Source organism: Sinohyriopsis cumingii, chromosome 15, assembly GCF_028554795.1.
Source record: "Sinohyriopsis cumingii isolate HCF-2022 chromosome 15, ASM2855479v2, whole genome shotgun sequence".
NCBI classification, from domain to species: Eukaryota; Metazoa; Mollusca; class Bivalvia; order Unionida; family Unionidae; genus Sinohyriopsis; species Sinohyriopsis cumingii.
The window spans coordinates 88814924-88829831 of NC_142975.1; the positions used below are offsets into that span (position 1 = coordinate 88814924).

The 14908-nt window shown below is 34.3% G+C and overlaps 1 protein-coding gene across 1 annotated transcript in view; it reads right to left on the reverse strand.

The window, feature by feature from the left end:
• Positions 1-14908, reverse strand: part of LOC149782268 (uncharacterized) — a 275026-nt gene that overhangs the window by 54362 nt on the left and 205756 nt on the right. The window contains exons 37-40 of the mRNA XM_089935109.1: positions 13713-13877; positions 10724-10822; positions 8375-8469; positions 5345-5492 (exon numbers count right to left, since the gene is read on the reverse strand). Of these exons, the coding sequence (XP_089791235.1) occupies positions 5345-5492; positions 8375-8469; positions 10724-10822; positions 13713-13877 (507 nt within the window). The remainder of the gene's footprint in view (positions 1-5344; positions 5493-8374; positions 8470-10723; positions 10823-13712; positions 13878-14908) is intronic.

The following is a 14908-nucleotide window of genomic DNA, read 5'->3' on the forward strand; positions in this document are numbered from 1 at the left end:
AGAATAGCAGGGTTTGTACAGAATTCAGAACAATAAATTCAGAGACTTTTCCCAAACTTTCCAAGACCACAAACATAGATTTCCAAGACCTATTTTCACTAACATTTTGTATACAAGTTATGCTGCATGAGACAACAACAAATGCAAAATACTACAATATTGTTTAATGATGAAATTTAAATTATAATTAATTTCCTAAAATTGCTTTCTAATGATCTGGAAGATAGGTTAACATTCATTGTTATTTCAGAAATATGTAACTTATGCATCAGATTTAATACAAAATAAATTGTTTTCTTAACAGAAATCACCACTGCTCTTATTGCAGTATTATAGTTGCTGTTTTTTCTCTTCAATCAATTTGGAAAGAGAAGCCACCACTGTGATTATGGAAAGAAATTAAAATGTTTGGGTTTATTTCAATTTTCAAATACTTTTAAAAACCTCAGGGTAATCTGCTCAATTTTCTCAAACTTTCAAGGCCTTGAAAATGCTACCTCATTTTCCCCAAACTGTCAAAGACCTTCAAAAACCATAAGAACACTGAATAGTGATAAGATATTGGTATCTGAGGATATCAGTGTGATTTTTGTGGTAGTGAGTACAGTAATTCAGTTTGGGAAAATAAAACTTTCACTAATGTCATCAAATCCTCAAGCACATGCATATTATCACATAAAAATACATGACTGTTATCACACACAAATACATGACTGTTATCACAAACTAATACATGACTGTTATTAGACATAAATATATGACAGTTATCACATACAAAATACATGACTGTTATTACATAAAAATACAGGACAGTTATACAAATACATGACTGTTATCACAAATACATGACTGTTATTACACATAAATATATGACAGTTATCACATACAAATAAATGATTGTTATCATATACAAGTACATGACTTTTAGTACACACAAATACACATAAATATATGACTGTTATCACATACAAATACATGACTATTAACACATACAAATACATGACAGTTATCACATACAAAAACATGACTGTTATCACATGTGAGACTGCCTTGATCTCCCTAACTGATAAATGGCCCCAAGCACCTGACCAAGGTAGAATAATAGGATCTGTATTTATAGAGTCAGGAAAGCTTTTGACATGTGGATCATGAAATTCTTTTAAAGAAACTGAAAATCTACCAATGTGATGAAACCACAGTTAGATGGTTTACTTCATATTTAAGTGAGAGAACAAAACATGTTTATATAAATAATGTTCTGCCTGAACCTGGAATAATTAGATATGGAGTACCACAAGGCTCAGTTCAAGGTCCATTTCTATTTGTTTTATTTATTAATGACCTAACACTTTTACTATGGGACTCAATATTGTCTACAGATCTCTATGCAGATGACACAACATTGTCATACATCCAAAACACAAAGCATGAAATCAAAATTTCTTTACAGAATGCCCTAAACAAACTGGAAAACTGGTGCACATGCAATGGCATGGTGGCAAATACTGGTAAAACTAAAATATTACTTATCTCAACATGGCAAAAAAGGACGAATCTTGATAGTGATGAACTATTTCTGACATGGAAAGATAAAAATTTGCAAATCATTTGTCATGATAGACTACTTGGTGTTCTGGTAGATAATAACCTATCATGGACTGAACATATCAAACATATCAGTAAAAAAGTCAATTCAAGTTTATGGCTTCTCAGTAGGATAAGACATTTTCTCCCTGAAAGGCACAGAAAACTATTTTATAACAGTTACATACAACCCTATTTAGACTCCTATAATACAGTATGGGGTAATTCAAATGATAAAAACATAGCAAAGCTGGCACATCTTCAAAAAAGAGCATTTGGGCTAATATCAATCCAGAAAGAAAGCAAGGAAATTTTTTAGCTGGTAAGTTAAAAATATAAAATATTACCTATTAAAGACTGAATCCATTTGAGAAAAGCCAAATTAATGTACAGGATATCCAATAATAGTGCTCCTGAATATTTACAATCACTATTCCAGTATAGGCTACCTGGCAATGCTTCCCACCTGCAATCCATGTCTACCAAACAGTAGAAAATTCCAAAACCAAATAAGGAATTATTTTAAAAACAGTTTCTAAAGTTCTGGAACTTTGCTCTAGAATAGTACACCGCTCCCTCGATAACTCGCGCCCAGATAACTCGCGATCCCGCTTATAACGCAGTGTCCATCTTGGCTCCCGATTTTTTCCAGAGAAAATGTATTTAAAATATCTTTAAAATATGCTGAACATGAAAAAAATACGATAAGAATTGATAAATTAAACCTTGTTACATTGCTCGTTTTATCATCGAAAATGGTGATTAATGCCCGTAAAAATATAATCCATATTTTGACATTTGCAAGTTCTAAAGAAGAATTAATTTCAGAGATCTCGAAAACGCTTAATTACCCGTATTTGGACACCAATTTTTGATGTGGGACGCAGAAAATCACTGAGGTGGGAGTCCTCCGTACGCATGTAATAGGTGCGCGGGAAAGATTCAAAGATTTGCCGGTCCTGTTTCAGCCACCTGCTTTGTGGGAAAATGTGTTGATCAGTTAACTGTACTGATATTTACAATGATAGAATTCAGGGACTGAAAGACTCTTTGATGTACTGTTGCCATTTTATAAGAGTACATTAAAAAAAAAAAAAGAACATGATGCAACAGCTAGGCGGCTAGTTCAAAGGCTTTGACTGGTGGCCGAGTGAGAAAATGTACTGATATTTAGTGATTGAATTCAGAGGCAGAAAGACCCAGTTTTAAAATCCTAGTGAGACCTCTGTTTAAAGATATCATATATTATGTAAGTTTTTATGATAAATAGTTGTCAGCATACTGTAAATGAACAGACTGGTGAAATAGCGATCAATGAAAACTTCTGGTAAATGCTAACAGGTGGCAACAGAGAATGAAATAAACACCAATTAAACGTCTTCCTGTGTGAAAGTCACATTCTAATCCTTTAATTCCGTTTCAGTGTAAACATTATAATCACAACATATTCTGTTCATTAAAAACATGAAAAGAGTCAATCGACCGTCACATCGAAACCCGTGAGTACTTCTGTGAGAACCTAATTACATGTACATGCCGGCTTTGTTTTGATTAACAACTTGGGGAAATGTTTGTTGCATTAAATAAAAATTGATTACAAGAGACCTGGGGTGCTGGATTAAGGGTCTTGGAGCTGCCTTTGACGTAAAGCAAAACAGTAACAGAGACAATGACGATGATAGTGACTTCGAATGTATTAACTTGTTCTAATTTACGTTGTTTTAAATTTGTAGACCAATTAAATATGTTAGTACTTATTAACCCTTGTTTTTGTTTTTTTTTTCCATTTTACTTCTATCGCATTCAAATATATATATCTATATATCGTTCGATCGACACTGTTTCTCGAAAAGAGTCGATCTTTTGTATATAAAAAAATGTCTAATTTGGATCAAACAATAAAACTAGAATGTATCCAATTCAACATAAAAATTAGTGACGTAGTACACAATGTGTAAAGTGGTACACATGTTAAGCGAACGGAAAACATGTGGAATAATGTTTTCGATGATCGCCTCAATATACTGTAATTTATCCTGAAATTAATGTTGTCCTATGAGGAAATAATAAAGTACACCGTTATGAAGAGATATTTATTCACAGTTAATCTCAGAACGATTATAAAGTGAGTATTCAACAGTATAATCTGCCTACACCCCCTTATTTTTCCGTTATGTCGTCAATCACTTTATTGGTTTTGGGCATATTTTATAGGTCCCTCGATAACTCGCGCCTCACTTATAGTGCAGTCGATGTTTCTGGACCCCGATGTGCGCGAGTTATTGAGGGAGTGGTGTATTCCAGTTGAGATAAGAAATGCCCACTCTATTTCCTTCTTGCAAACCCAATATATCCAGTGGCTTCAGAGATGCAGTTAAATAAATAAATTCCTTTGTATGAGGGTCTCAAACTAGATTAGTTCTTAGCTAATTGTTTTATGCTCTTTAAATAAAGTAATTATTATTATTATTATTATTATTATTATTACATACAAATACATGAGTGTTATCACATACCAATACATGACTGTTATTACACACAAATACATGACTGTTATCACATACAAATACATGACTTTTATCACACACAAATATATGACTGTTATCACATACAAATACATGACTTTTATCACACACAAATACATGTTTGTTATCACATACCAATACATGACAGATATTACATACAGATACATAACTGTTAGAAATTTTTAAAAAAATCAAAGACTATGGGGAATATTCAAAATAAGACAGACTGTAGAAAGTTAGGTTTACACTTAAAAGTAGGTCTTAACAGCTTTCAAAGAACATTAGTTGTAATTACAATGGTAATGCAATACAAATCAATTTTCTAAGTCATTTACTGCAGATAAGCTTGTGCAATGATACAAAATGTGAACACATTAAAAAAATAAAGTCCACTCTCATCTCATAAGAATAATGAAGACAGACAAAAAATAATGAAATAGGCTTTGATTCAGCTTTGATCTAGAATTTATTTACCATACGAAATAATAATGAGAGTAAGAACTGTTTTGGGAAAATCAGAATTTACAAAAACTGCTTTTATTTCAGCTCAAATTTACTTTAAATGAACCTGTACATGTATGTAGACTGATCAGTGTGAAATGGCAATACACTTTACACTGCTTGCTTTAGTATGTATATGCTTTGCAATTAACGTTTATCTTGACTATTGTGAAAGAATGTTGATGAAAATCAGCAAGTGTTTCCTACTTTGCATGAACTATGCTCAGAGTAGAAGTTCAAAACAGTCCACGAGTTGGGATAAAGGTCACATGTGATGTAGAATAGAATTGGGGAAGGGTAACATGAAATGGCACTGCTAAAGAAAAAAAAATGGAACCAAAATGACTCAAAGCTCACAAGATAACTGAACCAATGAGACTCTAATGATTTGAAAAATCCAGATTTGAATACCAGTCTGAATCTTGGGCAAGAGCTGTTATGAATTCAGCTGAATCAAATTAGTATATATAAGAAACAAAATGGCTGCTGCACATGTGACATGAGGGACAGACTGAGTCTGCTCTTTCTTGTTCTGGACTTTCTGGAACTTTCCATTGTATGGGAGGATGTAATTTTCTTATGTGGATGAGGGTAATTTCTGTCCTGGAAAAGGGAATACAATGCAACAGCCATAGTTCTTATATTACTGATATTAAAATGTTATATCTGCTCCAATGAATGTGCATAATGCGATATATTCTCACAATTTTGATGATGAGGTGAAATTTTGTTACCATATTCTGACAATCCAGGCAGGGAATGGAGAAGTCATACTTGACCCCAGAATAGGACTCCGAAATCAGGGTCTCAAACACTTCATGAACCACAAAAAGAAGATTCCCTGGACGGAAGCCCTGAGCTTTTACTGTCACCTCAGAGGTTCTGTAATTATAGATGTAATTATAGAGTGCAGATTCCGCCCACCTGTCAATACAATTGTAACATATACTAGATGCCAATGGAATGGTGACCAATGTTATCACTGGCTAGGTGCAAGTAATTATATAGCCAAAACATCTCCAAAAACACTTAGATGACTGTCAGTAAATAATATATGCAAGTTAAAATAGTTGTAACATCAACATTTCTCATCCCATTTTTGTTTAATTATTTAAATGCATATAAAAAGAACTGACAGTACTTTGCATTAATGATTTTTACTGGAATCTATGAAGTCATGAAGCATGAAATTTGATTATACATTGCATAAACATCCATATCGAAGCAAAGTTTATTTATGCATAATGGGCAACTGATTTCAAGCTTCGGGATATCTTGAATCTAATACAATATCAAAATCAATTGTTATTACCTTTTTATCAGCTACAAAAGTGATAATGACTTAAGAAATAAATGACTATAGTATTTTTTAACCACAGTTTACAAATACTGTCAAGGCACAAAAGGGTACAAGAATACATAAGTAGTTCCCTCTGGTGTTATAAACTAATAATTTCTTAATTTCTACATCACAAGTTGCAATTTTAGCTGATTTACCAATTGCTCATTACAAAAATTTCATAAAAATGAATAATTATATTAGTTGCTGCCAAAAGATAAAAGCTTTGACCTCATGGCAATGCCATACAAATGACAATTTAGAGTTACCTTGGTATTCACAATCAGTCAGCTTAACCACATGGCAATACACAAATCCAATGCCAAAGTCAATTCACAGCTATCAAGGCATGAATCATATGGCAATACTTAAATGCCATGCAAATGTATAGTCACAGTTATTTAGGTACTGAAAATGAGTAAATTTAACCATATGGCAATATGCAAATGCCATACAAATGTAAATTCACAGCTATCAAGGCACTGACAACCAGTCAATTTAATCATATGGCCAATACACAAATGCCATGTATGTCACAGCTATCAAGGCACTGACAACCAGTCAATTTAACCATATGGCAATTCACAAATGCCATGCAAATGTCACAGCTATCAAGGCACTGACAACCAGTCAATTTAACCAAATGGCAATAACAAATGCCATGCAAATGTCACAGCTATCAAGGCACAGACAACCAGTCAATTTAACCATATGGCCAATACACAAATGCCATGTAAATGTCACAGCTATCAAGGCACTGACAACCAGTCAATTTAACCATATGGCAATACACAAATGCCATGCAAATGTCACAGCTATCAAGGCAAAGACAACCAGTCAATTTAACCATATGGCCAATGCACAAATGTTATGCAAATGTCACAGCTATCAAGGCACAGACAACCAGTCAATTTAACCATATGGCCAATACACAAATGCCATGCATATGTCACAGCTATCAAGACACTGACAACCAGTCAATTTAACCATATGGTGATGCACAAATGCCATGCAAATGTCAATTCACAGTTATTTATAGGCACTAACTGATATGACAATATATAAATGCCATGCAAATGTCAATTCACAGTTATCTAGGCACTAACTGACATGACAATTCATAAATGCCATGCAAATGTCATATCTAGGCACTAACTGATATGACAATCCATAAATGCCATGCAAATGTCAAATCAGTTATCTAGGCACTAACTGATATGACAATCCATAAATGCCATACAAATGTCAATTCACAGTTATCTAGGCACTAACTGATATGACAATCCATAAATGCCATGCAAATGTCAATTCACAGTTATCTAGGCACTAACTGATATGACAATCCATAAATGCCATGCAAATGTCAATTCACAGTTATCTAGGTACTAACTGATATGACAATCCATAAATGCCATACAAATGTCAATTCACAGTTATCTAGGCACTAACTGATATGACAATCCATAAATGCCATGCAAATGTCAATTCACAGTTACCTAGGCCCTGACAGCCAGTCAATTTAACCATATTACAATACAGTGTACTATTCAGTAGAACCTATGTTGAATGAAACCTCCAATAAATGGCACCAGCTGCCAGGCATCCCAGTTGTATTTGTGGAAAATTATAGGTATTTTATAGTACTTTTAGTATAAGAAAATACTGGGGTAAATATAGAGATTTTATGGGTCATCTGGTATAAAAAAATACTGGAGATTTTATAGGGTATATAGTATAAAAAATAAAGGGATTTTATGTGGCATCTGGTATAAGAAAATACTGGAGATTTTATAGGGTATATAGTATAAAAAATAAAGGGATTTTATGTGGCATCTAGTATAAGAAAATACTGGAGATTTTATAGGGTATATAATATAAAAAATATAGGGATTTTATGTGGCATCTGGTGTAAGAAAATACTGCAGCAAGCATAAGGATTTGATGGGGCATATGGTATAAAAATATTGAGGCAAAATATAGGGATTTTATGGGATGTCATAAGGTATAACTGGATGATGACATGCAAATGTTATCAAATGAATACCACTCTTAAAGTATTTAATCACACAAATCTGACAATATGAATAATAAAATGCATCTAAGTAATAATATTAAAAAATATATAATCCATGACTGTCAGTCTTTTTATCTATTGCATTTATTTGATAAATCATGACAAATTATTTCCATGTATGTTTTCATATAGATAAATACTTTTAAGACAACTTGGTGTGGGCTCCACTTGCAACAGTACTGCAACACTGGAGGAAGTTCAGAAACAATGTATTTGGGGATTTATATACACTATAGGGAATGTTAGAAGGCCTGCATCATTCTGTAAATGACATTTATGAATGACTGAACTTGATAACACAATAAGATGTTTAGTTTTTTCAATGCTTAAATAAATTTCAAAGGTTTCTACCCTGTTTGCAAAATGAGGGCAATATGATTGTTCTTCTTAAGGAAGGAACCCTTTTTCCACAGAACCGATCCATCTGAGTACTGGTGAAGTCGAACCTGTAACATAAATGAATAGGCACTAATGATACACAGGTATTTCAGGAGTACTGGTGAAGTCAAATCTGTAACACAAATGAATAGGCACTAATGATACACAGGTATTTCATGAGTACTGGTGAATTTGAACCTGTAACACAAAAGAATAGGCACTAATGATACACAGGAATTTCAGGAGTACTGGTGAAGTTGAACCTGTAACACAAATGAATAGGCACTAATGATACACAGGTATTTCAGGAGTACTGGTGAAGTCGAACCTGTAACACAAATGAATATGCACTAATGATAAACAGGTATTTCAGGAGTACTGGTGAAGTTGAACCTGTAACACAAATGAATAGGCACTAATGATACACAGGAATTTCAGGAGTACTGGTGAAGTTGAACCTGTAACACAAATGAATATGCACTAATGATACACAGGTATTTCAGGAGTACTGGTGAAGTTGAACCTGTAACACAAATGAATAGGCACTAATGATACACAGGTACTTCAGGAGTACTGGTGAAGTTGAACCTGTAACACAAATGAATAGGCACTAAAGATACACAGGTATTTCAGGAGTACTGGTGAAGTCGAATCTGTAACACAAATGAATAGGCACTAATGATACACAGGTATTTCAGGCGTACTGTATATACTTGCTTATAAGTTGAGTGCAGCTGCAAACAGCACAGACCCAGATCTGCTGTTACATAATCAGCTGCCAGATATGGGTCTATACAGTTTGTTACGAGTAATCAGTGGAATACATAACACAATTGAACTACCTGTGCATCATGGGACAGAAGATCAGATTTAATGTTGTTTGCAGCTGGTCTCAACCTCTACATGAGCATATATGGTAAATGCTATTTAAACATTGGGGGGCCCCGAGTGGCCGAGTGGTCTAAAGCGCTCTTCATTACGGATCACTGCCATCTCACCTCTGTCTGCGGCGGTTCGAGTCTAAGATTCAGCCAATGTGGGTATGTGAGAAAGCTTGCCAGTAGCTTCTCGTGGGTCGGTGGTTCTTTCCGGGGTTTTCCCGGGTTCTTCCTCCACCATTAATACTGGCCGCCATGTATAGCCTATCGTGTGCTGAAAAATGGCGTTAAACCCCACAACAACAACAACAATTTAAACATTGGACCTTGAAATTTAAAGTAATAATATTGTGGGGGAATTAAGATTTTATTGGATAAGAACTGATAGCAAATTTTATATTTGAACTGAAATGTTACCATTATATTAACTCAGGGGAAATAAAATATAAATAAATTTAGTCAATTCACACATCCGTGAAATTGTTGATAAATCAAAGTTGAAAGGGACTGCTACTCATCCAAGGTACTTAAGTACCAACCAAACTAATTATATTTCTGTCAAATCATGTGTTGATAAACAGAAAAATAACATTCTCCCTAACTTTTGTATATATTATACTAAATTATACAAAATTTACTTCAGCCAAGTATTAAAAAATGAAATGATTTTGAAAATCCCCCCCCCCCACGCATATGCAGCATTTCAAGCTTCTTGTTGCTAAAATGTAATCAGTTAATGCGTGTTTGGTGAGTGACACATTACAAATATTTTACAGTTTCCAGCCAAAGCAATCAGACCTTTTGTATTATGTCATGACACTAGCCATGTCATATTCAGTAGTTATAGACACAGTGTTAAATTACATTCTATACTTTATCTTCCATGCAGTGAGTAATCAGACTTTGGTACTGTCATGACACTAGCCATATCATATTCAGTGGTTATAGACACAGTGTTAAATTACACTCTATACTTTATCTTCCATGCATTAGGTAATCAGACTTTTGTATTGTCATGACACTAGCCATGTCATATTCAGTGGTTATAGACACAGTGTTAAATTACACTCTATATTTTATCTTCCATGCAGTGAGTAATCAGACTTTTGTATTATGTTATGACACTAGCCATGTTATATTAATGGTATATACTACTATTGACACAATGTTTAATGAGACTACATCATGTATCTTCCATGCAGTAGATTACATGAGCTTTACAATGCAAATAATTTTCATGTTAGACTACTCTAATGTACTAAACACCAAAGAAGCATAATTAATAACTGTCTTCTAGATGATAATGCCTGATGGTTTATACACAAACAAATTCTGTGGTTCTTTTGTAGAGTATAAAATACAAGAAAAGTTCAATTATCAATATAAAGAGCGTACAGATAAATTAAAAATTCAGTGTTATTATTATTATTATTATTATTATTACCTGAGCTCTGTTGAAGAGTCCAGCAGGCAGGTACTTGAAGTGGTACACCATTTTGGATTCTTTGACATTCTTGGCTGGGTCGGCATGGGGCCATTCATACTGTGAACAAAAGACAGTTTAACTAGAGTTGTGACATGAAATTAAATGTTAAGCTGACTGATGACTGACTGACATAGAGTTGTGACATGAAATTAAATGTTAAGCTGACTGATGACTGACTGACAACTATAAACTTCTCTGTATGTATCAGCAAGATTGTGGCAAACAAACAAATGTAACATGCAGTAACTAAACCCAACTAACATGTGGTAACTAAACCCAACTAACATGTGGTAACTAAATCCAACTAACATGTGGTAACTAAACCCAACTAACATGTGGTAACTAAACCCAACTAACATGTGGTAACTAAAACAATGTAACAAGTGGTAACCAAACCAATGCAGCAAGTGGTAACTAAACCAATGTAACAAGTGGAAACCAATCCTATGCAACAAGTGGTAAATAAACCAATATATATATGGTAACTAAACCAACATAACAAGTGGTAACTAAAAGCAAAGTAACAAGTGGTAACTAAACCAATGTAACAAGAAGTAACCAAACCAATGTAACAAGTGATAACCTAACCAATGTAACAAGTGGTAACTAAACCAACATAACAAGTGGTAACTAAAAGCAAAGTAACAAGTGGTAACTAAACCAATGTAACAAGAAGTAAAAAAACCAATGTAACAAGTGATAACTAAACCAATGTAACAAGTGGTAACTAAACCAACATAACAAGTGATAACTAAACCAATGTAACAAGATTAGATCAAGTTTTGTCTCTGCAAACATCTAATTACATTCCTCATTATGACCAAACATGGCAGAAGATTCTTTACACATATATCATTTAATAAGCACACACATGAAAAGCCTTTAAAAAATTTCAAATGTGAATTTATCATCAACTCCTATAAGATTTCATCCAAGGATTTAAATGTCAAATATGGCATGTAATTTTATTATCTACTCCTATAAGATTTCATCCAAGGATTCAAATGTCAAATGTGGCATGTAAATGTATTATCTACTCCTATAAGATTTCATCCAAGGATTCAAATGTCAAATGTGGCATGTAATTTTATTATCTACTCCTATAAGATTTCATCCAAGGATTCAAATGTTAAATTTATCATTCACTCTTACAAGACTTCATCCAAGGCTTCACATGTTAAATGTGGGATATGAATTTATTATCTACTCCTACAAAATTTCATCCAAGGCTTCAAATGTTAAAAGAAGAAAATTTGTGGTAAGAAAACATGCTGTAAAAATAAACTTTAGTAGATTGTGTTTTCTTAGCGATTTTAACACTGGTTATATTATGCTAAAGAAATGTCACTCTTTCATATGGCCACAATGAAGCACCCAACTGGGTATTGATTTATAGTATAGTTGGTAGTGAATTACAGTGTGGTGGGTATTGAATTAATGCATGACAGGTATTGAATTAAAGCACAGTGGGTATTGAATTACAGCATGGCAAGTACTGAATTGCTAAATGGTAGGTACTGAATTACAGCATGAAGGGTAATGAATCAAAGCATGATGCGTATTGAATTACGGCATGATGGGTACTAAATAACAGCATGATGGGTACTGAATTACAGCATGACAGGTATTGTGTGTGCGTGACTTGGATTTTTAATGTAGCTTTAACTATTTTTCAGTCATATTGCTATGATGTCTGCAACATGGCAGTTTATAGTGATGTTTAGCACTGGGGCATCATGCCACAGACATGTAGCATGATGTCCCACCCAGTCACATTATCCTGACACCAGGCCAACCAGTCCTAACACTAACCTCTTAATGCTGAGTGCCACGTGATGCAGCTGTTAGTACCATTTTTATAAGTCCTTGTCATGACTTGGCCAGGGATTGAACCCATGACCTACTGCATTTGAGGCAGACACTCTAACCACCAGGTCACCAGATCGGTTCATGACTGATGTTGAATTACAGCATGTTGAGTACTGAATTACAGCATGACGGGTACTGAATTACAGCATGTAGTGTACTGAAGTACAGCATGACAGGTATTTTAATTACAGCATGAATGGTACTGAATTAATGCATGCCAGACACTGAATTACAGTATGTTGGGTCTTAAATTACAGCATGATGGGAATTGAATCAAGCATGTTGGGTACTGAATTACAGTATGGCAGGTATTTGAATTACAACATAGAGGGTATTGAATCACAGCATGGAGGGTACTGAATTACAGCATGGCAGGTATTGAATTACAGCAAGGTGCATATCAAATTACAACATGACGGGTACTGAATTACAGCATGATGAGGATTGAACTACAGCATGGTGGGTATTGAAATACAGCAAGGTGCATATCAAATCACAACATGATGGGTACTGAATTACAGCATGATGAGGATTGAACTACAGCATGATGAGGATTGAACTACAGCATGATAAGGATTGAATTACAGCATGATGGGTATTGAATTACAGCAAGGTGCATATCAAATTACAACATGATGGGTACTGAATTACAGCATGATGAGGATTGAACTACAGCATGATAAGGATTGAATTACAGCATGATGGGTATTGAATTACAACATGATGGGTATTGAATTACAGCATGATGGGTATTAAATTACAGCATGATGGGTATTGAATTACACCATGATCAGTATTGAATTACAGCATGGGGGGTACTGAATTATAAGTTTGATGCTCTATACATGCTTCCATATAAACTTAAAAAAGAAAAAACTCTGTAAGCAATGCTTCCATATAAACTTAAAAAAGAAAAAACTCTGTAAGCATAGCAAGTTAAAATCATTAATCAAGATACACTATATGCTACATTTTGAAGACTACATTCTTAGCAAAGACATTTATTACATATCAAAACTGTAAACACAATATGACACATGTTAATGACAGTTTAATCTGTGTTTGTAAGACAGGCTACCTGTGGTTCAGAGTCTGACAGAAGGCAGGGCACAATGTTGGCCTCTTCATTTGGTATTGGACATGTCAGGTCAAATTCCTCTGTAAGCCTCAACAGCCAGGGATGTAGATCTTCATCGTAGCCATTCCATACTACTTTCATGTCCTTCAACAGTAGCTTTCCATCCTGTATACAGAAATAAAAAAATTGGAGTAAAATGTTTCTTCAATAATGCTTTGTTCATAACAGATTAGGAGCACATACAACTAGTTTGCAAATCCACAGCTACTGGTGCCTCTTGGACAGATGGACAGGTGCCAAATACCATCAAGCTATTAATTACTACTGTAATGGATGTGTGTGCTTTTCCAGAGAGGAGTAGAGGGAAAGAAGGGTGTGATGAGGTTAGATTCGGAAGAGGTTACATCCACTTGGACCACAGCTGACCCTGTCTCTGGTCTCCTAATATATGTGAAATAATTTTGAGTCTTGTGTGAGATATAGGTTATGTTAGCACCGGGTACATGCATAGATGCAGTTTGGAAAAAGATGTTTTCCCAAAAGACAGACAGTAATCTGCATCACAACAAGCTCCTGAATGAACCAGGAAGGTAACCTGTTGTACTGCTGATATTCATCCTGCCCCGTCAAACCAAGTCCTTTGGGATGAAAGATCTCTGAGGTACAAGACAGAATGTAACCAATCTCTGACTTCCATCCCTTGAATTAAATATTAAATCATTACCAATCTGAGATTATTTTTATCACATAGTTTCTATTTCAGTTGAAAGTATTTAGATAGAAAGAAGATGAATAACTTTCCTCATTCTGACAGACTGTGCACCTTTCATTTGTTGCGTGTATGAAATAGTCCCAAACAAAGTTGAACTAGCAAATTTATAAGTAGATTATACTATTTTACAAACTGTAAATCAAAGAACAAGTATCCATCTGAATAAACAGAACATTTGACGAGGACAAAATATTTTTTCAACACAGACTATCCAATACATGTGATGTCACATTGTTTGACATGATACACAGTAACAATTAGAGTAGGCCTACAGTACATGATCTATGTTTACCCTAATATGTCAATTTCACAACTAAACATTACAGTCATGATATGTAAATGGAGGATTACTGGATGAAGAAAATCCCCTATTTATTGTAATGTATTTGTTACCAGATATTTGCAGTATTTGATTGCAGTATTT